A 27803-nucleotide genomic window follows, 5' to 3' on the forward strand; every position below is an offset into this window, starting at 1 on the left:
GTTTTTTTTTCTTTATTTAACTCAGCCACGAGTTCGATGCTTCAAAGCGGTACAAAAGCGCCTCTAGTGAATGCGGTGTTGCCTTAGAAACGAGCTGTTTCTACGGCTCAGGCGTGCGTCGCTTGCTCAGGCGCACATTTCGTTGCCGCGCCGAACGCTGCGTTGCTCGACGCTCACCGCGTCCGATGCGGGGCGCGTAGTCGCTGCGCCGTAGCCCATTGTCTTACACCCCTTGGCGTGTCGACGGGAACGCTATCGCGTTCCACTCTTGAAGGCGAAACTTAAGGGTCCTCCAATTTTTTCGTTGGTTATACTTCCAGTAACCAACCGAAATTGTGTATCACCAGAACCGTGAACGTCTTATGGAACCCAGGGACACCATCCTCTTGGACCTAGGCCAGTTTCCGGTGGCTTCACAATTTCAAGAAGCTACCAGGTACGCGGCGTCGGAGCCAGCATGCAACATAGGGCGGCCACCGCGTCGCGTCGGTGCAGCGTCTGGCACACGACACCGACGCATATGGCGTCTCAAGAAATCGCGCGCCGTTCCAACCATAGAGTTTCCTACAAAATTACTAGAGGGGACTCTGGCGCTAGTGTCTACGTGAGCTACAATGGGAGCGGTTGTCCCAGCATGGGAATTATGGGAAGTACATGGATTTGCCTAAACTTCGTCCTTTTGGCTTCAAACAGCTTTGTGACTTTGTAAACTCGTCATTTTCAACAGTTTATTGCGTAATAAATAATTAAATAAACATCATTAAAATTGCCCGATGGCAGGATTCGAACACAGGGACTCTAGTACAGAAGCCTGATATTGAAACCATTAAGCCACGGATGCATGTATCGACAAGCGAATGAAACGCACTTATGAACTTATCGCGGGCATGCCAGTGCTTTGAGACGCTAGAGACGCTTGGCGCGTTTCGATTTGGGCACATAGACAAGCTCAATCGTTGCAATTAATAGCAATTGTACGCGTTCCCGGCGTCTTCTGCACTTCGAAGAATATAGATTGCGCTAAAATATACGACAATAAGATTTATATAGCGTAATATACAAAGCCACAAGAACGTCTGAATCCATAAGCACGAAGATCAGACAAATCCATGTACTTCCCATCATTCCCATGGTAGGACAACGACTGCAGCGCCAGAGTTCCCTCTAGTAATTTTGTAGGAAACTCTATGGTTCCAACCAACGTTCTTAGTCGTACGTTCTTAGACATACTTCAGTTTCGCAGCTCCCTATGCGAGCCCATTGGCCGACGTGGCCGCAACGGGTGTCACTGAAACTACCGGCGCTGCAGTCGCGTCTTTCGTCATGCGCCGCGCGTCGTCTGCTCCTGCTGCGCCGCGTCGTTTGCACCAACAGGCATGTAGGCGCTTATCCGTCGGTAATTGTAGTTTAGATACGCAGTCTGAATTTTGTGGCAAACCTGCCGCGCGTAAGTAACGGGGACTTCACGGTGTCTGTGCACTAACGGCGCTGCAGTGACCTATCTCTCACGCAGCACGCATCGTCTACTCCTGCGATGTCATCTCTGCGGTGGGTCGTTTTCCCCAACTGGCCTGTGCCGTTCGCTCTTTAACGACTGTGTTTTGGCTGCCCGAACAATATTTTATGCCAAGGACCTTTGAATGACATGTCTAGCTAGTCTTTAGAGGCTGCAACTACACTGCAAATGAGCGCTCGTGCACTGCGATTCCGCTTTTCAACCAACTTTTTCCCTATAAAAGCGCCACGGTGCTCCCTTCAGCGGGGGCTTTGTTTTTTGCTGCTTATTCTTAAGATGTGTATTAATTAAAGACGGCGAGCGCCTGTGCAGACGTAGGGACGTTAATGCATCACGCCCAGCAGTCGCTTGAGACAACGCTGTGGTGAATTGATACACCCCCGTCAACGGTTCTTCGCGTAATAAGTTTAATTGACACATGTACGTTTTATAGTGGTCCGTAGATATTACGGGACGTGCAAATGCGTTGGAAGTGATCTGCGAGCAGTGGCAAGGACGAAGTTAAATACTATGAACATATTTAGGTCAAAGCTTAATTCATTTTCTTTTTGACGAACAAAGCAAACAACAAACACAGTGACAATTTTTATTCACTTTTGTGCACAAAAAAGTAATTTTGAGCAACTTTTGCTCAAAGCAATTTTGCCCTCTTTCTGGCTGCTTGCACCTTCTCTGTCAGCGAGTTATCGACGCCAGTCAGCACAGGTTATATATGAAATAAACTACGCTAGCTCACCTGTCCATATTTGTGCTTGAGCAAATGGCATGCGTACACACTTCAGGGCATGTGGCACATCGCACAGGAAATAAAGGTACGCGCGCTCAGGCAGGCATAGATGTGGAATCTTGTGAGAAGGTGTGGTTACGCTGCCGCTGATTCCCATCTGCTGCCACATCGAGCGTTTGTTCTCAGCTCCGTGACTGACTACGGCGATCACTATAGCACCATGTTTATGCAATTGCATTACTTCTTGCAACACCAGCTCTGCTAAAGTCCTGCCAGGCGCAGCACCTTTCGTGGCAAAGGTGGCAATCGGTTGCACCCATCTCTCCAGAAGTGGTACGAACATCAGCACGAGTGCATGATCTGCAAGTTGGTCAGTTCCTTCACTTGAAATACCACCGTAGTCCACAAAATCATCAAGTTTGAAGGTTGACTTGTTGAAATTGTACGCCTGGCGTAACTTAATTTCATCCAAAATCAGTGTGCCGAATTTCTTCCCGTCTGCTCTGTTGCCCAGCTGTTTTCCAATAGCTTCCATACAGAGAAGACTGAAACCATACTTGCATGGTATTCCTTTCAGAATTTGTGTGAGATGGCTCAGGGAAGGCAAGGGCAGCATATTCATGTAAGATAGAAGCTTATATGCACGAGGGCTCGCTATCCTCAGCATTAAACAATTCAGAAGCCAGTCCGCATTGTACCGCGCGCCACACGGAGACTGCTTTCAACTGTTTAAACGATGTCATAAATGCAAGGAAGTTCGGCCAATGCTTCCTCGATTCTGTTATCCGGCATTTCAGAAAGCCTTTTCTTCAGAGCCAAAATTTAATTCTTTTGCTTTTGATGCTCAGCAGCCGCCCTAAGCAGCCTCTTCTTCACATTGCGTAGTTTCTGATATCGCTTGAGCGTTGCGCTCGGAGCCTTAATGCTCAGTCGAAGTTTCGTCTGTAGATGGAGACAACGCGCGCAGACTATTTGCTTTGTAAGTACATTGCACTGCTTGTCTGATGGTTGCACTGCATATTATCTGATGTCACCGTGTCACGCTGGCCTGCTTTCACGCCCGCACATATGCTCAAGCTGTCTGCTTCTCTCAGGATTCTTTCCACACTTGCAATGCTAGTCGCAGCTCGAAATACTATAGCCTCTTGTGAATTTTGCTGTAGCCGTTTATGCAGCAAGTACCATCCTCTTCAAGCACAACAGTTTTCATTACTCGCAGATGCCCGGCTACCAGTTGCCTCATAAGAAATACTCCACATCGCTTCTCTGTTGCGTGACCAAACGTTGGAAGAGACAGAGACACAACAGAACACTCAGGATCAGGATAGCCAGGCTTGCGCAAGAAGCCAGTGAGTACGCGCAGCAGCATCAAGACACCAATTTCCTTCAGTTTTGTGATGCACTAAAATAAACGCTTAGTACAATGCGAACATGGGCTATTCTGCGCAGTATGATAGATCCGACAGGAACATGGACCACCACAAACAGAACACTGAAATTAATAATAAATTGAAAATGAATACGATGACACGACCGATGCCCTCATTGAGGATCTTAAGAGCGTCTACATAGGGGTACCGGACAGAACATCAGTGCAATACAACTATGAGGGACCAGACAACGCGGAGCTAGACGCACCCATAACAACGGCAGAGTTCTATGCAGCCGCACAATCTTTCCGGAGAGCACCGCACCGGGTCCCGACCACATTCCAAATGCGATGCTGCGCAACCTGAGTCAGGAATCACTGAGGCAGCTTACGACCTATTTCAACGATAATGTATGACTACCAGAAGAATGAAAAGAGGCTATCTATCATACTCATACCGAAACCGGCTAAACCCAGAGATCTGCAAAACTTGAGACCAATATCGCTCACGTCGTGTGCAGGGAAGCTTTTTGAGAAGGTGATCCAAACTCGACTGAGCAACTACATCGAGCGGAATGAACTTTTTTCCGACTCCATGCTTGGCTTCAGGCCACAGGTCTCGGCACAGGACGCCTTTCTTATGCTTCGCGACGAAGTTTTGGACCCGCCACGAAGCAAAGAAGCCAGGATAGTTGTGGCGCTCGATGTCGAAAAGCGTTTGATAAGATCTCTCACGAAGCAATCCTCGAAGGTCTAGAAGACATAGGTTGCGGAAGAACGGTGTTTCGGTACGTTCTTGCCTTCCTTCGTGACAGGAAGGCAACGATTGGGTTGGGCAGTACGCTCTCTGACATCTTTGCGATGCCCAACCGAGGAACTCCAGAGGGCTCAATCTTGTCACCGCTTCTTTTCAACGACGGGATGAGGCGACTGGCCCTAGAACTCGAGCAAGCACGGGAGCTCGGATGTACGATCTACGCCGATGACATAACCTTGTGGGCACACCGGGGTTCCTACGGAGAAAAAACAAGACCATGGCCATAGGCAAAGTAGCAAACTTCCCAAGCACGCGGGTATGACGCGCGCACCCGAAAAATCAGAGTTCATGCGCGTACGCAGCAAGCGTTATAAGAAAGCTGCCACACCAAGGATAGACTTACATCTCGACGGCAAGGCCATTCGTGAAGTCGCCCAAATGAGAGTGCTTGGCCTACTTATCCAAGAGAATGGCAACGTCGATGCCACAATTCGGAGCTTAAAACCAACCGTTAAGAGTGTGGCACGTATGGTATGGCGAGTTGGGCGCAGCCGCAACGGACTCACGGAAGAAGAAACTATTAGGCTGGTGCCAGTGGCGTAGCCAGTAATTTTGTTCGGGGGGGGGGGGGCTACGCCACTGGCCCAATATATATATATATATATATATATATATATATATATATATATATATATATATATATATAGCTGCACGTTGCAGCTCAGCCTCCTCCTTAAGAGGAAGCTTTAGCTCGGGTGCTCCTATTTAGGTACATGTAGAAGGGGAATTCGTTTTTCCCTGCAACCACTTCACCAAATTTGAGGAGGTTTGTTGCATTTAAAAGAAAAATTTTAATTCTAATGACTACTGGTTTCGAATTTTTCATTTAGGTGGTGAATTATTTATTAAAAATTGGCCAAAAAATTTTCAGAGAACGAAACTATCAAGTTTAAAACTCCGTGACTCAACAATAAAAAATGATATCACAATTCTGTCAATTGCATCAAATAGTACATCTACAGCGGACAAAGTAGATATGCTACACTTGAATCTGAAAAAAATTTAATATTGTGGAAATACGGCTTTTGCAGAACCCTTGTACACAACGTAACCAATTCACGTAAGATACAAATTGACACAGCAAACTTGTCCGCTTTGACTGTTATAATAAATGCCGTTTACAGAACCACAATATCTGTTCTTCATGCATAGCTATTAGTTTGTACACGTCGTGCTTCTATTTTTTCAAACTTTCAAATTTTTCAAAATGTTTTAAACAAAATTCAGGCCCTAAATCGAAGTTCTGTTTCCAACAGACACTAGGATTTAACTTTCTCTCTCAAATGCAACCAATTTCAATAAAAGCTATTACCAGGATTATCTCAGAAAAGCGTTTCTGCGTTTTACAAGTATTTGAATAGGCCGCGTCGGATTGGGCCCGAGCTAAAGCTTCCTCTTAAACAATTTATCGAGGGATCAAATACATGAATAATAACTGCATTGTCATTGCCAAAGATGCTGCAAACGAATTCTTGAAAGCTACGCACTGTGACCACGCACTGCACGATGGATTTGGCCCGGTCTTGGAATGTCTTTGCAACGTCCTTTGAACCGTTAGCTCCAACGCTTCACAGTGGTCAATGAAATGAAGTGTTCAACATACACGGCAGTCATATGGTGATTAATTTCTGTTTTGGAAACACCTTCAGCTGTCAAAAACTTCGCGACACCAAGCTGTTCAACTTTTGAAGTGTCCATTATGTGACGCAACCATATTCAACCCAGTGTATGAGAGCATTAAAGAACATTTATCTTCACACCTGCGTGTCACTTTTGTAAATGAGACATGCCGTTCTCCTATGCGCATGCCTCGCATATAATGAACCGAACCAATTTTGCGCGGTTAGGGTAGGCTCACTTTCATTTGACTCGCCCTCATACATTAGAAATGCAAAGATACAATGGGATATACAAATGCGAAAATACGGCTTGATGAAGGACAAAAAAGTGTCACTGGAAACAAAGTTCACTGCATGTATACACAAACCCTCGCAACAAGATATTTAAGTATACGTATAAGTCTCCAATGAGTCTATGTATGTAAGAAGTAACTGTATATAATGCGTCAAACAAGGCAAATAAACATGTTGCACAATCATAGATTCACAGAATCCTAGATTCCGCCCCCATTCAATCCACTCCCCCCGATGTATTGCGCGCGACGGAAGGCGGCGCGCTTGCTCCCCGCTTTTCTCCTTTGCGCACACAAGACTGAGCCACCATGGTCAGCTCACCCATTCCACCTCCCCTCCTACGCTTTCACTCGCACATACAGCATGCAGTGCGTGGTCACGATGTTATCACCCTTGGACTTTATACGAAACATGAGGGCGATGGCAGGAATGCGCCTGGAGTGTCCATATAATTGCTTTCGCAATAATATAATAAACGTATCCGGCAACTGAAGCGTCCCGTCGCCCATTACTTTCCGCAAAAGAAGTATCAAAATCGAACTTTTACCATGCGACAATTCGCTGCGCTGCAACAATGTATTTTTTTTCTGGGAGGCGGAGGCACCGAAATGAAAAAAAAAAACGCATAGGAAAGTATGTTGGCCAGAATCGAATGCCTACTTCGGGCACCTAATGGGGCTACGGAAGGAATACCGAAGAAAACATGAGACGCTTGGTCCACTGAGAACCATACGCATACTGCTCAGTATCCTACAGCGGCGAAGCAAGACTTTCCGGAAAGGTTCCGCTCAAGGAATGCGGTGCAATCCTTCGAGTCCCCACAGTGATGGCGGCGAGCGACCATTGTTTTTTTTTCTCGTCTGCTAGCCAGAAAGCTTCCAAAACTCTGTCAGGTGAAAATCCACTCGGCCAGAGCAAACCGAACGCGCACCGAAAGGCACCGCACGGTGGTCGGGGCCATACGAGAAAAACGTATGCGCTCTGGCTGGCTCTGGCAGCCCGCGGGTAGGGTAGCGAGTACAAAAAAAAAATTAGAGAGGCTCAATGTGTCCTCGCGAATAAAAGTCAAGGTAGAAAAAATAAATAAGAACGTAGTTACTTTGGCTGGCTTTAGTGTCTTGACATGGATGTTCTGGCGTAGGTTAAAAAAAATTTGATGTTTTTTTATGTGACATGACGGCACAAATGAACCACCCCAACGCTTCGTCTCATTGGACCTCGCTGCCTGCTTTGTCAACTCGTCTGCTAGTGTGTTGATTTGGCTTGTCTCGTTGTATGTTCCGATGTAGGACTTTAGAAAAGTCAATAGACCTTTGGCGTCAAATATTTATAACAACATTAAACCCACAAAGTTCCGCAATTGAAAATTTTAAAGCACAACTTTGGAAATGTCAATGCACCCTTCACATCAAGAGCTTATGAGATTCATACCCATAAAGTTTCGCAATTGATATCCATGCGCTCCATAGATTCCGTGGCCTCAGTGAGATGCCGCGGCGAGCCCGCTCACCATCAAAGCGCCCTTGAAACTTTGTGCTCGGATGTGCTCGGATGCTTGGCGTTATGTGACTCCCGGTGTATGGGCGTTGCCACGAAATCCAGCCCGAGTTTGCAATCTTCGTGGTTAAATGTCTTTTCGAGCGTCAAAAAGACATTCTAGACAAAATCCAGAGTGATTTCCGGCGCCGGGGGTCGCTTTGGTCGGCGGTGGATGGACAGCACGAAAAAATTTTGGGGGGAGGGGGGCTTAAGCCCCATAAGACCCCCCCCCCCCTGGCTACGCCCCTGGCTGGTGCAAGCATTTGTGATTAGCCGCATCATGACGGCATGCCGTTCCAAAAACTTAACCAAACTGAAGTGAAGAAGGTGGACACCCTTAACAGAACAGCATACAAATCTGCTGTGGGACTCCCGAACCATAATATAGGAGGCTATGCCCGAACACAGTCAGCATTAAGTGCCTGGAGCGGTTGGGTATTTACAACAAATATGAAGAACATGCCGCTGCAGTTCTGATATCGCAAAGAGAAAGGCTGAGCTCTACGTCCAGGGCCGCTCTATTCTCCAAAGGCTGATCTACAACGCTCGACCCCTGTTCTGCGGAGACGAAACAGACTTGTTACGTGATTTGAGGGAGCACGTCCATGTCTACCCATACCGAGAAATATGAGTGCCAGGTACCATGCAGGCCGCAGAGAGGCCAGGACGAGGACTCTGCAGAAGCGATTCGGCAAGGATCCGGCCGCCTACTACACGGACGTGAGTGCAACCACTCTCAGGGACTTCTACGCGATCGCCGCAACCAACAGAGTCACCGTGATAACCGCTACGGTTAAGACTACCTCGGTATGCACAGCAGAGGCAGCGGCAATGGCGCTGGCGATACGAGACGCCGACTTCAAGGGTCAGTCGGCTCATGTGCTTACAGACTCGCAGGCAGTGTGCCGACTCTTCATGCGGGGAATGCTACCGCGCAGCGCCCAAAGAATACTCGGCTCACGACTGGACCTGGACCACGGCATTACGTGGTGCCCCGCGCACGACAGGCTGGACGGGAACGAAAGGGCAGGCCGCATAGCTCGAGGAAGCAACGACCAAGCAGCGGCCAGAACCCTAGAGGAACACCTGTCCTCAATGCGTGACATATTAGAGAATCAGAGAAGGAAGAGACGGACCTACGGCCCTCCACACTCCAAACTAAATAGAAGACAAGCCCAAGACTGGCGTCGCATACAAACCAATTCATACCCACACCTCTTACACAAGAAGCACCCGACATATTACACCGACACCTACCCGTGGTGCGGCGCAAAACCCACGCTGGCCCACATAACGTGGGAATGTACGGCTCGGCCAAGCAACGTCAATTCACCTTTTCTATGCGTCACGGACTTCGTACGGCAGTGGGAGGCACTACTCGCAAGCGAGGATCAGGGGAGCCAATTGGCCCTCCTGGACCAAGCTCAGCGAGCCGCAGGAGACAGTGGAGCCCTGGACTGAGGACCCCACCCAGACCTACCATAACTCCGATTAACTGAGCAATAAAGTTTTTTCTCTCTCACCACACACACGTTGGGATACTTGGGTGCAACCCAGGAGCACCTCATTTCCGTGTGCCTTGCAGCGCGTTTGTTGTTGGTAGATTGGATCTGGGCAGCTTTTATCTTTTATTGAGTGCTGTCGCTCTTGTCTGTTTGAATTTGCCACTGTGAATGAGGCTCATGTGGGTTCTCAGCTTGTCCTTTCTTCTCTTACGGTGCAAATATTTAAACCGGTTCTTATGCTTGTTGCTGTTGTAGCCACTTGGTTTTGCGCATCGATCGCGAAAATTTTTTTTTCCTTCTTCGTGGGGCTTGCTGTCGCAGATAATGCGCGAGTAGGTGAGCTGTTGCAAATTTTAATGGCACACTATGTACCGTTTACGTGTACTCTTTCTTGCCATGCATTTCGTACTGTTACCCTGTTTATCTCGGATTTTTTTGCTAGTGAATCAAAGCCTTGCTTGAGCACCTGCTCACCACAATGCAAAAAGCACATATTCAGCAACCCAAATTTAAACAATGAAGACGAATATTGAGGACCGGCCACTGATAGTTTTCCGCAGGCTCAATATTGGTGTAAAGTTTGGCTGTCTTGAAGTCCAGGAAATTTTCTGATTTATACCAGCTAGATTGCTAAGCTGCTATTTAGTATTGCTCCTTTTTATGGTGCTATGTGAGGTACCCTGTTTGCACGATCCTCCTCACATCTTGTGTGCAAACACGATGTGGGTTCATTACAGGAGCTAGCACTATGTTGTAGATGTAAGATGTGTGCAGATATGACTGGTGTAGGTTTGTAGCCCCATGTCACTTGTGACCGCATAGAAAGACAGACGGCCGACACGTCCAATCCCAAAGGAACAAGTGCCCCTAATATTCGAAGGCCAGTATACATGTACAGTCAACCAATGTCCAGAGGGAGCCACGAACTTGTGGCATTCTAACAGAACAGTGGCATCCTCTACATCTCCCCTCTTAAAGACCACAGAAAAGAGGTGAGGCCACGAAACAAATAAAAGTTTAGGCGATCTGGGGAAACAACACGTTGGCCACTACGTTTCCGCACTAAATAACCAACCTTAGAAGGCTATCCCTGGGCGGCTCCTTACCCTGCTGTGCTGGAAGACGGTGGTTCTCGGACTGCAACAAGATGTTGTGGCGGCTCCTGTATACCTGGTGAAGTTTTCTGCTGTTATCCTGCAGGAACTAAAGGTATCATGTGGCGCCAGTTACGTTGCAGGACACTGCCTCGCTGTGTTTCAACCATGTAGCATTGTGGCCTTTGTGCCAAGCTGAAGACTGTAGCGTGTACTTGGTCGGGTCACACCTACACCCTCGGACCTGTTAGTAGTGGAGGCAGATTTACGGTTCGGTTGCACAGATTGAAGTCACTAATCTGCTTCTGCTTGTACTATGCTCGTGCTTCTTAAGGTTCCCCCTTCCTGTGGACCGTGGTGCACACAACTGCATACTGTGGCCGCTGAGAAACAGACATTCTATAGGTGTCCTAGTTACAACTAATTAAGGAGGGTGGTGGCACTGGCTATACTGGGGATGCATATGACATGGTTGCTTGCCACATCTCCCTTTGTTTAGTGAAGGGAATTGACTGTTTTGAAACTAAGGCTTCCGTAATACTTCATGTAGCGTCGTGGCTTTTGGCAGCAGGTGACCTTCAGTGCTGTCTTAAGCCTCACCTTCGTGCCCAGGGTTGGGGTCCCGTAGACAGTGGCATCGTTGCTGCTGTTGATGTGGGGCTGTGGGAGCGGAGATGTTCTCGGTTGCAACGAACCTCTTGACCAGGTTTGTTTGCGATGATGTTGGACCTGGGTGTAGGGTGTTCTGTGACCGTGCCTACTGGGGACCACTTGGAGGTTCGGCTGACACACAGACCCAGGGTGCAGACTCTCCAGGTATCTTGCACCTCAGATTTAGTATGTCTCTTTGCACTGGCGTAGCTCCTCATGTTTTGCAGTCACTTCTGGGGTGGCACTGTCTCAGGCTCTAGAAGCTTAGTGTGCATAACCAGCTGTGTCCTTGTCCTTCCCGTCAGACGCTGGACTGGAGACTGCAGGAGCTTGTCTCTTGTCATGTTTCTCCACTCCAGTATAGCACTATAGAACTCTGTGGTGTGGTAGGGTGTCTTGATCAGAAGCTTCTTCGCCTCTTGGACGGCTAGCTCTGCCATTCTGCCTAAATGGGCGCAGTGTGGGCTCAATGAGTGTGGATAGTGTGAGGTAGCTCATGTACTCAGCAAACTTGTGGATCCTATACGGTGGCTCACTTTCACTCATAAGTTTGTGGGGAACGCCATGCGTAGCGAAGACCTCTTGTCATTACTTAATGACATCTTATGCCGTTGTGTGCTTCACGCGCTAAAGCTCAGAATATAACTAGTGAAAGTCAACGATGCTTCCATACTTCTCTCCAGCTTGGGGGAAAAAGTTGATGCCAACTGTCGGCCAGGGTAATTGGAGGACGTCGTGGCTCAGAAGACGAGTATGGTATGGTATGAAGAACTTTGTTGAGGTGTTGAGGAATCACGCTGGGGCTGATCCGGGCTGCTCCCACGATGGGACAGAGAGGCCGAGCTCCTCTGCCGTCACACGAGCCCTTTGAACAGCCCTGAGTGTGTCGGCTAGCACTTCACTATGCAGCGTCCGCTGCCCCCACTGTTCACCTTGAGAACCATCACTGGCCAACGCTAAGCAGCCCGAAAGCATGTGTTGCATCAGTGTAGATATTTAGTCTTGTTGGTGTAATATTGCTACATGCGTGTGGTATTTGAGTGTTTGAACGAGGCGTGTGGGCGCCATCACTCGAGAAAAGAGGAGGAAGAATGAAATGGGCTCGCACTATGAATCTAAGCGGTCAGTGCTACAACCGATGTTGTAAATATCACCTGTAAATAGTTGCTCATCTTACGGACTCGTCCTTCGCCTAACAATATTTTGTAGTTTTTTTCCTGTAGCGCAATTAGCACAAGGACGTAGCAGAGAAAACATACACACATACAATAACTTTCAACAACAGTTTATTTGCGAGATGGGCGCCACTTTTATACCCTCATTTTTTCTCTCACTTTTTTTTATAAGCACGTGTCAACTGACAAGGTAACAGCTCAAATGACAGCACAACTCACTTGCAGACTAGTCAAAACGTATTGTGTTTAACCCATGCACAGGAATTCCAACTCCTTCTTTGATAGTGACGTGGACGATTGGCTAACATAAGCATCGCCAAACTCTTCAATGGGAGCACTTTCAATAAGGACATGAGTTAATTCGCAGTTGCTTCTCTCGATAATAACTGTATCTTCAAATCGCGAGACGCATCCGCACTTGTGATAATGAATTGCGAGATAGCCATCCGGCGAAGGCTTGTTAACTTTATTGTAGTGGTCCCTAAGCCTCTCGTTAATGCATCTGTCGGTTTCTCCGATTTAGCTTTTTCCACAGGGCAGTGGAATTCGGTTAATAACACAAGGCCTACAGTTAACGTACCCTTTTCTGTGCTGCTTCTTGCACGCGTCCTTTGTTTTACTTTATGGTCTTGTTTTTGCACAGGAGCTGATAAGCTTGTTTGGAGCTGTGAAAATCACGTCAACCTTTGCACGTACTCCTATCTTCTTCAGGTTATGCGATAAGCAGTGGGTGTAAGGAATTACGGCAAATTTTTTTCTCTTTACCAGACTCTGCGTCTGACATCCAGAAACCAGCTTCTCCTGACTGCGTTGTTCTGAGCGGTGTTTCAGCAATTGACACAATGAAATTGTTTGAAAAACCAGCCTCACTCAAGCGCACTACCTGTTGTTGAAAACTGCAAGAAATAAATGAGGGTACGATTTCTTTAGTGCATTGTTCACACGTTTTCGCTAATGCCCTTTTAATAAAAGCCGCTGTAAGCCTCAGCCTTCAAGGTTATTTGCGCGTCGCATAGCTTCGTATTTAGTGGATAATTCGTTGTGTGTAGTGCCCGCCGACAAGGAGTGTGGGTTTGCAGTCATGATTCGTGGGTCTTTTTACTCGAAGGCTAATGAAGCCATCTCAGCCGTGTTTAGGCAACATAAAAGCTTCTTGTTAGCTAAATCCAAGCTAAAGCCATTGAAATGTGCAAGGAAATAAATCTGAATAAGGTTGTAAAAGACATTGAGACGAACAGCGGTAAGTGTTTAGAGGTATTTTTTAGCACTAAGACTCAAAAGTAACGTCCCCTTCAGGGTAATCATGTCTGAGAAAGGGACCTGGCAGAAGTAAATAGCCACTTACCTGCTAAAATCTATAAATCTCGACAATAATGTCCCCTTTTTGTGAAGAGTTCAGACCAAGTTTTAGAATTTATAAAGGTTATCTCTGACATGAGGTAGAACGTGTTCTCCGGTGACATGAAAGACCCTTATTATTATAGTCCTCAATCTGACCTGTTAACCTGCGTTGAAGAAAGCATTGAGGAATTTCGTACAATGCGGTTTTACACTGAAGCCGCAACTTCTGTTCAGTTTTTGAGCATTACTTAAGGTATACCAGTCCTCGACATTTGTCCACTGGCATCCTCCTCCCTGACCCCCCCCCCTCACTGAAACCAAGTTGGAACGCGTAATGACGCCTGGAAAATAGGAAAAGAAAATGACGGCTGAGTAATTACTAGCAACACTTCATAACCGGACCAGGAATGCAAAAATTTCATCGCGCATAGCAGTTACCATGTCCCCCTGTCTACAACGTATAAACTTTTGGAAACTCTATGCAGATATTGTCAGAACAGTGAGAAGCATAGCTGATTGTGTCCATATCACGCGCCTTAGTACTTGAATAAGATTTTTTTACAAGAGCTGTATTTTGGGCCAACTGCATTTACCTTAGCACCGAGAGTTTCTAAAGTGTACCACCAATTTTCGCAAAATTTGGTCTTGGCGGATTTTATAGGCAGGGCAACGGGATCAATTCTTTCACGCTCGCTAGACACGCTACAACACCCTAAAGTGCTTGCACGCATAATTCATGGCGAAAGCCCCAATTGCCCATCTATATTGAACCTCACTTACACATCACCCATTAACTTGTCCTTACAGTCGCCAAACATGACGAAGCTGCCTCCTTTAGTTCAGTGAGGACACCAGGCGAAACTAATATATCACGCTTGAAAAAGTAAGCAGAAAATAGATGAAGGTTCAATAATTATTCGTTAACGCTTTTTAATAAGCCAGACACGTTCAAACTATGGGACACATTACACTTAGAATGCTGCCTATTCCTTCAAAGTATAAAATATCTGAAACGTTGAGTTTGCTTAGGACATTGGAAACCTAGCTAATAGCAGCAGTGTGATAGTTTCAAGCACTTGCTTACTATTTTTCGACGCTGTAGTTGATCAACACGCATTTACCACCGCACATAAACTTGGCGTTCTGTTCCGCTTATGTTCGCAAAATTTGTACTCAGTTAGAGCTGTAACCATGCCAGCGCTGCCTAAGTCTCATACCACTCGTAAAACAGATCAAGTAATGCTGTGGACCACTTGCATTCGTATTCTACTGAAAAATTCGCATAACCCACTCAATTGGAACATTTCCTACACATTGGCCACACCAGGCCCCTAATATTCAGTAGATAGAAACAAGGCGCCTTGTTTAGCTCATCGAGGACACCGGCGAAACAAACTACGAATATCGTAATATGCACGGAAATACATGGAAAAACGAGGGCTTAGTGATTATCTGCGACACTTGAATTTAAAGTTGGAAAGTTGTAGGAAATTTTCCTATTTTCAAGGAATTTCACGTCCGTATCTCGCGCTATATCCCTTTAGGAGTTCGGGAATCATTTAGGTTAGCGGCAGCATGACACCCTATTACGCTTCAATTAGTAGCTTTCTGCAAAGGCTGTAATGAACGTACACAGAATGAACATATGTCGCCTGTCATTCGGAATATTCTTTCGTAATTCGAACAAATATAAACACCATGCCCCGCACACTTTACCGACGATACCGGGGGAAAACAACTAAACGCCGTGTATAACGCATAAATTTGGGAGACAGCAACTATCACGTAACTGTTCGCAGAGCACATAAATAACTTACACAGCGCAAATTTTCATTACACGTCACCAAAAAGGTAGCCCTCATTTTTTCAAAATACGAAATATCTGCTGTTTTTCCTACTGCCGTGTAACAATAATAGTGTGTCTCTTCTTTAGACACAGCCTTAAAATGCAATCGTCAAATTCGGAAGTGAGGTATTCGTTTAGGAAAAAGTGAAGTCAGTGTTCTCTTGGTATTGAAATGGCTCTGCACGCTCGAGCAAGGTCATTTTTACGAGCATATCTACAATAAGTCGTGATTACACAATGAAATCCGACAGTTATACCTGTAAGAGGTTTGCTTATATTTCTGCTGGTGATAAGATACTGAGACGGCAACGCTATGTAGGCTATTTGTGGACCGAGACTAAATAGTTCCAGCATTTGATAAGCGAACTATTTCATGCCCTAAGGCAGACCAGTCGTTGGGCGCGGTTCATTATAATACTTTATCCAGACTTCCCCCTCCCCCGTAGCTTAAATGTAGCAAGCTGATTGTGTGTTCGGATGCGGATATAACGGTCCCAGAAAACTGGCCATGACGCAAGTTGCGCAAGCTCACAGTTAGAGTGTCAACTGCCCAGCGCCAGGCATTCTCCTAAGCGCGAACCTGTATGGCAAATCCCACGCGTCCCGAGAAGGCACTAAAGGCAATCCTCGCTGTCCAAGCAGGGTATGCTTAGTAAAAAAAATCATTAGTGACGCGGTCACCCTAATATTAAGAGAGAAACTTCAGTAACCGCTATAGTTGGACTTTCTGGTGCGCAGCCGAAAGTGGCCAGTTTCAAAAGTAGGGTGTGGGGACGCAAATGACATACTTTGCCCTCCTCCCCCCCCTAGTAGATATGCCTGTGAGTGGTAGGGACGATGGAGTGCCGTCTTCCGGCTTGACAGGAGAGAGCGCGTTAACAAAGCACGTGGAATGCGCGCAGCGTGAAGAAGGGGTAGCAGCAAAGAGCTGCACCTACCTTGATGCTGCCTCAAAGGGAAAGCAGGAACGCAAGGTTCAATGCCCCTTGTGAAGTCCAAACCACACAGAAAATGATGCCAAGGGGAAGCAGGGAGAGGCCTCGGAAGCAGGAGAGAGTGAAAGGGTGATTATCATCGGCGACTCAAACCTGACGAGGTGTTCAGAAGCAATTGTGGAGAGCGTGAATTATGACAAAAAAAGTCACAGTAGGGACATTTCCAGGACGGACATTAGGCATTGTCATAGAGCGAGCAAAACCAAATCTCGCGGAAAATGCCCACGGACGCAACCTTGTCATAGTCGCAGGTGGGCTAAACGACGTCCTAAACAGGAAAGAGACAGGACTAGCCAACACCCTCTAGAGAACTTAAGGTGTTCTGGCTGTACCCTCTCCACTTGAGCTACGTCACGCAAAAGAGGCCCACATAGAAGTTCAGTGCAGCGTGTACGAGGCTAGAACGGCGCACCTGTGTTGAAAATGAGACGTGGAAGACCGAGCGGGTGACGACGGCGATAACAATTCGATTAGTTCTGGGAACACTGCCGCACCTTGGATACCTACGGGGTTAGAAAAGTCCTGGCATGCTGCGACAGGCTTCCGAGCGCACTTTTTTTCTGGACGTGAACTGTGCGTGTAGTCTCTGCGCTTGTGCTGCGATTCCGGTTGTGTCCGGCAAGCCTTCTTTGTCGCGGAATGTGGATTACATTCATACCAGGGTATACCTAATAAATGCTGCGTGCCCAATTGCTGGAGCAATTACAAATTGGGGCCGAAAAACCATGCTTGCAAGTTTCCGCAAGATCAATGACAGAATATTGGGTCCCAATGCTAAGGCAAAGAAGAGAAAAGTTGGAATTCTGCGGAATAAGTCAGCTGTTTCTTTGTAAATAGTTTCACGAATGTTTTGTATTTCCATTTATAAGCTCATTTGAGTTGTCGTAGATATGTGGACTGTGGTACTGTATGTAATAAAGCCTCGAAAACGAAATTATTCGTTTAGAGCCTAATCTAGACTGGAATAAATGCATCTGTCCCAAATGTGAAGAAGGGCACACCAGTGAAGTGGTCATGAGATAAGTGTTATGGTGCAGTGCTAAAATTTTTTTGAAGAACTTTTGTGGTCGCAAGAACGGCAAACTCTTTGACGCCGACGATAAATCAAGGCAATGAAGCTACACTGAAGAAGGTGGCAGCACTGTGACTTTTCAGTATAACCCATGCTCCCTGTCATCATTTACCCGAAATCCGTTCTCAATCCTAAGGTTGAACCATTTCACTTTTTATGGATGGGCTTTTTAATGATGCAGCGCGTAAATAGTTCTGCATAAAAAATAATCTTGAAACACCCTCTCTTCTCTGCGGGCCATCTGCTCAACTAGGCCTAAAAAAACAATAACTGTGCTCTGGTTAACGTTGCCCATAACGGCGCGATCTCTTCATTCAACCCGTATCCCCGAGCACGCCGCCGGCCTCTTCTCCGTAACGTCACTCGCCGAGCGCTCAGGCCTTCTCTTGTCTAGGTGGTGTTGGACTAGCCTAAAGCCCCTGCATCTACGCGCCACCGCCGCTCTCTTAAGTAGCGCCAACCTTTGTGTGCGCCGCCTTTTCCCCTCACACCAAATCCGGTTCCGGCATTTCCGCTTCCGGTATTTCCGGTTCCGGCGTTTCCGCTTCCTGCAGTTGCGCTCCGAGAATTTCCGCTCCCATTGCAGACGATGGTGAGACGCCCGTGCTAAGCAACCGGTGCAAATCTGAGCTGCTCGCACTAGCCATTCCACCAAGCGTCATTCGCGTGCATCTACGCGCTTGTTTGCGTACGCTGCGCCCACACGCTTTGCCTGTCGTCCTCTTTCGCTGACAAAGTGCGGAGAGCCATGGACTGTGGCTGCATCATCGGCTGCTGCATGTGTCCGGCAAAATGTAGGCATATGAAGTGTTGACAGAGTGGTACATGCAACGCAGAGTATTTGTTCATACAATAGCAGTAGTAGGTATAAGCCAATTTCACATTTACTTCACAAAGCTTGAATAACTCTGACAGCATTCAGCAAATCAACGCTGCTCCACTTCACCAAACAAGTAGGTGTCTTTTCGACCAATAACTAAACTGACGTACATCAAAATTTGGACGCTTTGAGTAAAGTTGAGTAAGTAAGTCTAAACAAAGCCCCTCCATCCTCGCTTCTGCCGTCATAAAACTTCGGTGGCGCGTAGATGGAAGTGCTTTAGCGCTTAGGCCAGGGACGGATACAAGCGCGACAACAAAAGTATGACACACCTACCGCCCGAAATACTGCCGTGTTCGCCTCCTGAACACTCGTAATAAAAAAAAAATAGCCATCGTAATTTCACGTTGCAACACACAATTCGCCGTACACCTTTGCTCACGCCACAACACACGAACATAATTCGCCGTACACGCGAGCAGATGCTCGCGTCACAACACTAACACAATTCGCAGTGCGCATCTGCCCGCGTCATCCACACAATTCGCCGTCCACATTTGCACGCGTTACAACACGCGCACACGCACCAATTCACTCTATGCGTCTGCCGTACAAATTGGCGTCTGCTTCAAAACAAGAAGAATTCAAAGGGGACAAGCTGTTGTATTCCGCTGAAGTAGTAGTTTGCGGCCGCTGTTTTCCAATGCACGAAAAACGGGAGCGGTCTCCAAGCGCCCAGGCACTACATTCCACTGTACGTTGTCTCTCGTGGCACAACCCGTCGCAGGTTGACGCGAAGTAGCGAACACAGCCAGATCGCCGATTACAATAGGCGGTGGTTCTTGGAAGGAATCGCATTTCACAGTTTCAACCGCAGCTGGTGCAATTAAAGCCTCTCTATCGACGCGAAAGTAAACAACGCTAAAAAACATAGCGTCACTTCCACTCGGAACAGGAAGTTGAAGCTACGTAGGTTCCGCTTCACGCCGGAAGCTAAGGGGGTGAGAGGAGAGGAGCGTGGAGGAGGAGGGTAGGTTGGCGGTACTTAGCTTGGCCGGCGGTGGCGCGTAGATGAAGGGGCTTTAGACTAGCCCAGCGCTTGGAGAATGGGGTCGACGACTTGCGCGAGCTGTCACTTCAGGTGCAGATCGTGGTGTGCATATGTGCCGGCAACGTACAAAGAGCCGTAGTGGCTACTAGTGAAGCTACATGGACAATGAGCCGAGAGAAAGGTTTCCGGGTTGTCGAAGTAAACAGAGAAGTGAGTAGGTGTGCTGGTTTTCAACGAGACGCGATCCACTTCCATTACAGGCTTGCACGAGAAGTGGGCTGGCGACTTGCTGGTCGTGCTGTTGCTTTTTTAGGGCGCCCGCGGGCGCTCAGGAGACCAGCGTAGATAGTAATGAAGAAGGTCCCCCTAGGGGAACCTCGGAATAGCATTATCTTCAACAAGTGCAAACGGAGGAAAGCAAGAAAGAGAGCTCGCCATGCCATAGGTTACGTAAACATGTAGGGCGGCAGAAGAAAAGTTGGTAGAGGTAGAGGAGCAGTTAAATAGAGAACAAATAGGGCTGTATTCGTTTACAGAAACGCACCAATTAGGGACTCGGAAGAGCCACCAGTGATTGAGAATTAGGTTTGGGAAGGGTGCGACAGAAATAAATCTGAAAGAAAGGGAAAAGGAGTCGGAATGCTCATCCATCAGGGAGCCAAATGGAAAATAATAAATTCAGAATGTCAAAAGCATCTGTAGTTGTCATGTACAATGAGTGGAAGAAAACTTAGCTGGGCGTAACGTATTTGTGAACCGGGAATCATTTCACAGAGAATAATAAACAGTTCGTGGAATGCCTAAGTTCTGATGTTAAGGGCTTCGGGAATGATGCTGAAATTATTCTATTAGGTGACATGAATGCCCACACACAGGAATTAGATCGCTATAAGTCAATGCTAGATCTTTGTGAGCAACAAGCAGACCACGTGGGAATTGGGAAACCGGCAATCGACCATTGATTACCGCCTGATGACAGAAGGAATTCATGATAAAATTAAATTATGTGGTTTTACGTGCCAAAACCACTTTCTAATTATGAGGCACGCCGTAGTGGAGGACTCCGGAAATTTCGACCACCTGGGGTTCTTTAACGTCCACCTAAAGCTAAGTACACGGGTGTTTTCGCATTTCGCCCCCATCGAAATGCGGCCGCCGTGGCCGGCACTCGATCCCGCGACCTCGCGCTCAGCAGCCCAACACCATAGCCACTGAGCAACCATGATGGGTTGGAATTCATGATAAGATGAGGGAAATGGTCATTGACGAGGAAGGGCATAGTAGCATAGGAAGTGACCATAAACGCATCATTCTGAAACTGAGATATGTAGTTGTGAAAGAGAGCAAGGAGAACAAAATGCCCAGTCCAAATTTGAACGCTGAACAAATAACAAATATAGCCACAAGAGTTTAGGAAGAACTAGGCAAATTGCCAAGCAAAGAGTGGGAGGGAATATGGTGAGCTTCTGAACGTAATAACGAGAGTACGGCGGAAAGAGAAGCAGCATGTTCGTTGGAAAGGAAAAAGAGAAACCGAAAAGCTGGTGGAACAGGGAGATACGAGAGGCGATCGCCGAACGACAGAAATCATCCTGAGAGCACAGGCAGGCAACGACGGCGCAGTTGCCGCAGGAAGAAGTATCCAGTAAATGGGAAATATACCGGGAGAAAAGTTTATGGTTCAAATACTGCTGCAAGCAAAGATAAAAGTTTGAAGTGAACGTTGGTTGTCAGAAATACGGGAGAAAAAGAAGGCCGCAACTAGAATATTTTGGAACCACATAAATTTATTAATCAGGACGTCTGAAACAATAAACGTCCTAGAGGAAGATGGAAAGAAACTGTAAGGGAACGCGGCCTTAAATTACATCGGAAAAATAACAGCAGAGCCTTTCCAAGGCAATGCCGAGGTTGTACTTGAAAAAAAGAAAGACCATGAAAGAGGCCGAGGTGTAAAAGGAGCTGGTGCTGATAAATTTCAACTGGAAGAAAGCCCAAGAGAAAATTGCGAAGCCGACAGCCATAGGGCTAGACGAGGTTCCCGTTAGGCTGATTAGTAAACTAGGACCAAAAGGTAAGGAAGCTCTGTTGAAAGGAGAAGTCTATAAGGTAGACGAATATTATACAGTTGGCGACAGAGTAGAATGAATATAATTTACAGAGGCAGGAGGGAGACTGAATTCACTCGTATTCACTCGTTGAGCATTATATCGGTGAAATACAGGTTAGCAATGCAGGCAATTAAAGTAAAGCGTCAAGAATGGGCAGGGAAGAATGACATTTTGGAAGAACTTCACAATGGCTACATAATAGGTAGGCATCTGGATGATAATTTTTATCCTTACTCAGTCCATTGAAATATTCACAGTAGAAAAGAAACAGTTATGTGTGGCGTATTTAGAGATTACAGAAGCTACAACGTAGGCTGCAACATATCGTGGGATTTTCTGGAAGGGGAAGGCTTGGGTGACAATTCTCTACAGCTTTTCAGATAGAAATTTACCTAGAAAATTCCGTTTGCGTTGAATGGGAAGGGATGAGGAGCGAGGAGAAAGTTGATATCAACAAGGGACTGAGACAGGGGTGCCCGTTATCCCCACTTCTGCTTATAATGTACATGGTGAGGAGGAAATAGGAGCTAGAAGGAAATAATATCCTTATGGGGTGTTAATATGGGGTGTTATAGTATTCATTGAAAACAGCGAACAGACCGTGACAATACCGCGCTAGGAAATATCTTGCATAAACGCATACAAATATCTTGGTATGCGGATAAATGAAGGCAGTAAATATATGGAAACACAGGAAAAAACAATAAAGTAAAGGGGAAGAAAAATGCGGCCAAAATGAAACACAGCGCTATGGGGATGCAATAAATACGAGGTGCTGCAGGGTATGTGGAAAGGTGTAATAGTTCCAGGACTTATTTTTGGAAATGCGACTGTTTGCTTGAAATCAGGGGTACAATCGGGACTTGATGGGAACGAAAGGTCAGTGGGACGCCATTCATTGAAATTGTCCAGGGTGATATGGCTTTGACAAGTTTTTAAGTGAGGGAAGCTCACAGAAAAATTAATTATGCAGAATGACTTAGAAATATGGAAGAAAGTAAACGCATTGGGGGAGTGTTCAGGTATTTGTACAGGAATAACACTGATTCACAGTGGAGGAAAAAAAATAGGAAGCTTGTCAGCAAGTATGCGGCCTGTGTGGTGAGCAACACAGCAACAAAGAACGTCAAGCGAAAAGTCAGAGGCTGAAATAATCTCATGGTTGGCGACAATGGAAAAGAAACCCACTGTGACTAACTACTTAAGAGGAAAAAACGAAATCGGGAAAGAAACAATTTATGGTAACTCAAAAGGAAGCTCAGTACTTTTCGAAGCGAGTTCAGAATGCCTTGGAACACGCATTTATAAAGCGAGATATAAGAAGGAAAAAGAAACGTGCTTGCTGCGGTAAAGCTAGGGAAACCATAAAGCATGTTTTATTAGAATGTGAAGATATCTGCCCAGCGGTCGATTTAGGAATCACTGGGCTGCTTGACGCCCTTGGATTCAGCGAGAACAGGGGGAAAGTAAACATGCCCTGAGTAGCGATTAGTAAAAGCCGATTTGAAGCTTAGCCAAGGAAAAATGGGTAAACTAGAAACAGCGGGGGCGTACAAAAACAATGCTCACACTACGGTTTCAGAAAGTTTGTTTATGGGAATTCACCGTGTTTTTTTTAACATACGTAGGACATTAGGCATTAAAGTAAGAGCTTGGTGGCGGAACCCACTGCCCGGTTCTAAAGAGGACGCTCGTAACGCACGCACGCGCACACACACACACGCACACACACACACACACACACACACACACACACACACACACACACACACACACACACACACACACACACACACACACACACACACACACACACACACACACACACACACACACACACACACACACACACGAACACCCTCCCTGCGTTCGAGGGGTAAGTTGGGCACGGTATGACACTAGTGTTTGTGTCTTTCCTTCGGAGCCACCGACGGTGCTTGGTGCCTCCCTACTCGAATACTACAATACCTTCATCGTCTAGTGTGTTAAAATCCATTACGCTTTGCAGTCGGTTCCAGCAATCATTTGCCGCTATTTTGTGATGGCAGAGCACAAGGAGCAGAGTGCACTCAAAAAGAAGTTGCCGTATTTTCGCACCTCTAAGCCGTACCAAACATCGTAAAACTTTTACCGTAGGGTCACGATCTGGACGCGAATTACTGGAATTCCGATTTGAAGTTTCACTCGGAGGCAACACAGCATGCGCTGCCACAAAGCCACACTTCAGGCCAAGGTCCTCGAGTACTCACACTTTCGCTATCTTCTGGGGATCCCTACCATTTTTCCACCCCTGTGTGTTGAAGGTCCCTTCTCCCGTCCTGCACTGTCGTTCATTTTCCTCCCTGAATGGGTCGCCATTTTGCGCTTAGCATTTAGTGAATAGTGCACATGGTGCTGGCAAAGTGGAACTTGGGTCACGATAAGCCCTGCTCAACAGCCCAGCTCCAGTCTCCGGAAACAGTCAAGCAGAGTCATTGGCTGAAGATACGACACGGACACGTGGTTTATCCCCAAATAGATGCTGGTTTTAAACATTTGGGGGTTGCATATGCAATTTTTTCCATTGGTTATACGCGCTTGTTATTATTTTGTCTTTCTGGGCTGGTCTGAAAAAGGATGCGGGTTGTAGGTGTTGGCAGGTTATATGGGGAAAACTGCGGCATTTTCTAGCCGGATCCTTGTAATGTCGACTTACGATAATGTTGCCAAAGTTCTGTGTGTGATCAAGAGGAAACTTGCGGATGAAGTTTCGTATAAAACAAATTTGTAGTGCCAGCTAATCGTGTTGTACGTGCCACCCTATATACGCAATGCCTCATGACCTCGAGCGTACCGGAATCTTGGAAGAACGCCAATATATACTTAATTCATAAAAAAGGGGACGCCAAAGACTTGCAAATTATAGACCGATCAGCTTACTGTCCGTTGCCTACAAAGCATTTACTAAGGTAATCACAAATAGAATCGAGAACACCTTAGACTTCCGTCAACCAAAGGACCAGGCAGGATTTCTTTAAGGCTACTCAACAGTAGACCACATTCACAATAACAATCAGGTGATAGAAAAATGTGCAGAATATAACCAAGCCTTATATATAGCTTTCGTTGATTACGTAGAAAGTGTTTTGATTCAGTCGAAACATCAGCAGTCATGCATGCATTACTGAATGTAAAAATACTGAAAGATATCTATAACGGCTCCACAGCCACCGTAATCCCAATAAAGGCGTCAGGCAGGGAGATGCGATCTCTCCAATGCTATTCACAGCGTGTTTACAGGAGGTATTCAGAGACCTAGATTGGGAAGAATTGAGGATAACAGTTCATGGAGAATACCTTAGCAACTTGGAATTCGCTGATGATATTGCCTTGCTTAGTAACTCAGGGGACCAATTGGAATGCATACCCACTAACCTGGAGAGGCAAAGCAGAAGGGTGGGTCTAAAAATTAATCTGCAGAAAACTAAAGTAATCTTTAACAGTGTCGGAAAAGAACAGCAGTTTACGATAGGTAGTGAGGCACTGAAAGCGGTGAGGGAATACATCTACTTAGGGCAGGTAGTGACAGCGGATCCGGATCATGAGACGGAAATAATCAAGAGAATAAGAATGGGCTGGGGTGCGTTTGGCAGGCATTCTCAGATCATGAACAGCAGGTTGCCATTATCCCTCACGAGAAAAGTGTATAACAGCTGTGTCTTACCAGTACTCACGTACGGGGCGAAAGCCTGGAGGCTTACGAAAAGGGTTCTACTTAAATGGAGGACGACGCAACGAGCTATGGAAAGAAGAATGATGGATGTAACGTTAAGGTATAAGAAAACAGCAGATTGGGTGAGGGAACAAACGCAAGTTCATGACATCTTAGTTTAAATCAAGAAAAAGAAATGGCCATGGGCAGGACCTGTAATGAAGAGGGAAGATAACCGATGGTCATTAAGGGTTACGGACTGGATTCAAAGGGAAGGGAAGCGTAGCAGGGGGCGGCAGAATGTTAGGTGGGCGGATGAGATTAAGAAGTTTGCAGGGACAACATGGCCACAATTAGTACTTGACCGGGGTAGTTGGAGAAGTATGGGAGAGGCCTTTGCCCTGCAGTGGGCGTAACCATGCTGATGATGTGTCATCGTACTTGAAATCACATTGAAGATCTCCCAAATCAAATGAAAAAGATAGCTTGTCATTAAATTTAGCATCTGTGTTCTTTTTGGCATTTCCTAATAACTCTTATTTACTTTCTTGTGCAGCATCGAGGCCTTCAATTTCTCCATCAACTGCCAAATGTGACAACTCAAAGCAAGGATGCCTCCACCGATGTCAGCTATGTGACTATGAGGCTGATGAGCTACTTCTTCTGGAAGCACATGCCAGCATCCATACTGGAGAGAAACTGTTTTACTGCCCTTTATGCCCTTCGAGCTTTCCACAGAAGCAGAGACTGAAAACCCACCTGCTCACCCACACAGGCAAGGCGCCATTTCAGTGCACTTCATGCTTTCGGAGCTTCTCGGTAAAGGCTCGCTTCAAAGAGCACCTGCGCACCCACACGGGCGAGAAGCCTTTTGACTGCCCTTTATGCCCTCAGACCTTTTATCAAAAGTCCAACCTGAAAACCCACCTGCTCACCCACACAGGCGAGAAGCCATATCAGTGCCCTTCATGCTCTCAGAGCTTCTCACGCAAGTATCGCCTGAAAGTCCACCTGCGCATCCACACAGGCGAGAAGCCATACAAGTGCCCTTCATGCTTCCTGAGCTTCGCAGAAAATAGGAGCCTTACGAAGCACCTGTGCACCCACACAGCCGAAAAGCCATTTCAGTGCCCTTCATGCCCTCGGAGTTTCTCAGTAAGATACAAACTAAACGTTCACCTGTGCACCCACACCGGTGAGCGGCCATTTAAATGCCCTTCGTGCGTCCAGAGCTTCACACAGAAAGGCCACCTGAAAAGCCACCTTCTCACTCACACAGGCGAGAAGCCATTTGAGTGCCCTTCATGCTCCCAGACATTCTCACGAAAGACTCACCTGAAAGAGCACCTGCAGACTCACACAAGCGAGAAGCCTTTTGACTGCCCTTCATGCTCTCAGAGCTTCTCACGAAAGGCCTACCTGAAAGCCCACCTGCGCACCCACACAGGCGAGAAGCCATTTCAGTGCCCTTCATGCTCTAAGAGTTTCTCACAAAGGAGCAGCCTCAGGAAACACAGGAGGCGAGAAGCCATTTCAGTGCGCACTCTGCCTTCAGAGGTTCCCATTGAAGAATGTCCTGAAGATACACTAGTGCATTCATGCAGGTGACCGGCTGTAAACTTGCACCGTCTGCTCCAGGTCATCATCACTTGAACAGGCTTAAGAGAGCACAGCACCATGATACTGTAGGGTAGGTCAACAATCTCGTTGAGCTAGAGTCTGAATTAAAAATCTACATACGTGTAGTATGTTACCCTATCAGGTAGCACAAGTGTCTCCACATGCTCCTGAGAGCAAGCGTTAACTCAGGCGCAACTCCGATGCCGCCTATTCAAATACATGTAAAACATAGAAATGCTGTTCTGAAAGAACCAGTAGGCCGATTATAACGAAATTTGTGACATCTGCGAGAAAAAATTTAATTCGGGTGACTGCTGGAAGCAGATCTTTGGTTGAAGGCCTGAATGTTACAACACGAATTTACAGATATTGTTGAGCTTGAAAATAAGGTTGGAGCGAGAAGTTTTTAAATTTTTAGCTGTGCACCTGTAATAGATATCGTAGTTCTGTAAACTCGATACGCTTGATCTTCCAAAACGGACAAATCAATGTGCATGTATCAATCTATATTGATACGCGCATATTGCGTGTTTCTTGTGGACGATTCACCCGGACGCCCCGATGAAGATGACGAATGCTCTCGAGCTGTCGGCTGAACTGGCCACCACTGCAGTTTTCCTTTGTAAATATACTCTCTAAATAGTCTCCAGTTTTTAATCCTTCGTTCACAAAACATGTTGGTGGAGGTGCAGGGTATCGATTCCTGTACCTCTCGCAGTTTTCGCTGTATCTCTTTCGTGAACTTGTTACATAGATTACGGGGACATTGCAAATGTCCTACTCACTTACTGGTGGCATATTTTGCATTATGATATTTTTTATTGCCGAGTTATAGTAAACTTGATAGTATCGTTTTCTGAAAACTGGTGTTTTTCAACAATTTTTATTAGAAGATTCATGGCCTAAATCAAAAATTCACTCAACAGTCACTAGATTCTATTTCTGTTATA

The 27803-nt window shown here is 46.5% G+C and overlaps 1 protein-coding gene across 1 annotated transcript in view; it reads left to right on the forward strand.

Moving 5' to 3' along the window:
- LOC139048774 (gastrula zinc finger protein XlCGF57.1-like) overlaps window positions 1-27449 on the forward strand; it is a 77019-nt gene extending 49570 nt beyond the window's left edge. The window contains exon 2 of the mRNA XM_070523368.1: window positions 25790-27449. Within this exon, the coding sequence (XP_070379469.1) occupies window positions 25790-26841 (1052 nt within the window). The 3' untranslated portion in view covers window positions 26842-27449. The remainder of the gene's footprint in view (window positions 1-25789) is intronic.
- Window positions 27450-27803: the final 354 nt, after the last annotated feature.

The sequence above is a fragment of the Dermacentor albipictus genome, chromosome 8 (genome assembly GCF_038994185.2).
Source record: "Dermacentor albipictus isolate Rhodes 1998 colony chromosome 8, USDA_Dalb.pri_finalv2, whole genome shotgun sequence".
Classification (NCBI taxonomy): domain Eukaryota; kingdom Metazoa; phylum Arthropoda; class Arachnida; order Ixodida; family Ixodidae; genus Dermacentor; species Dermacentor albipictus.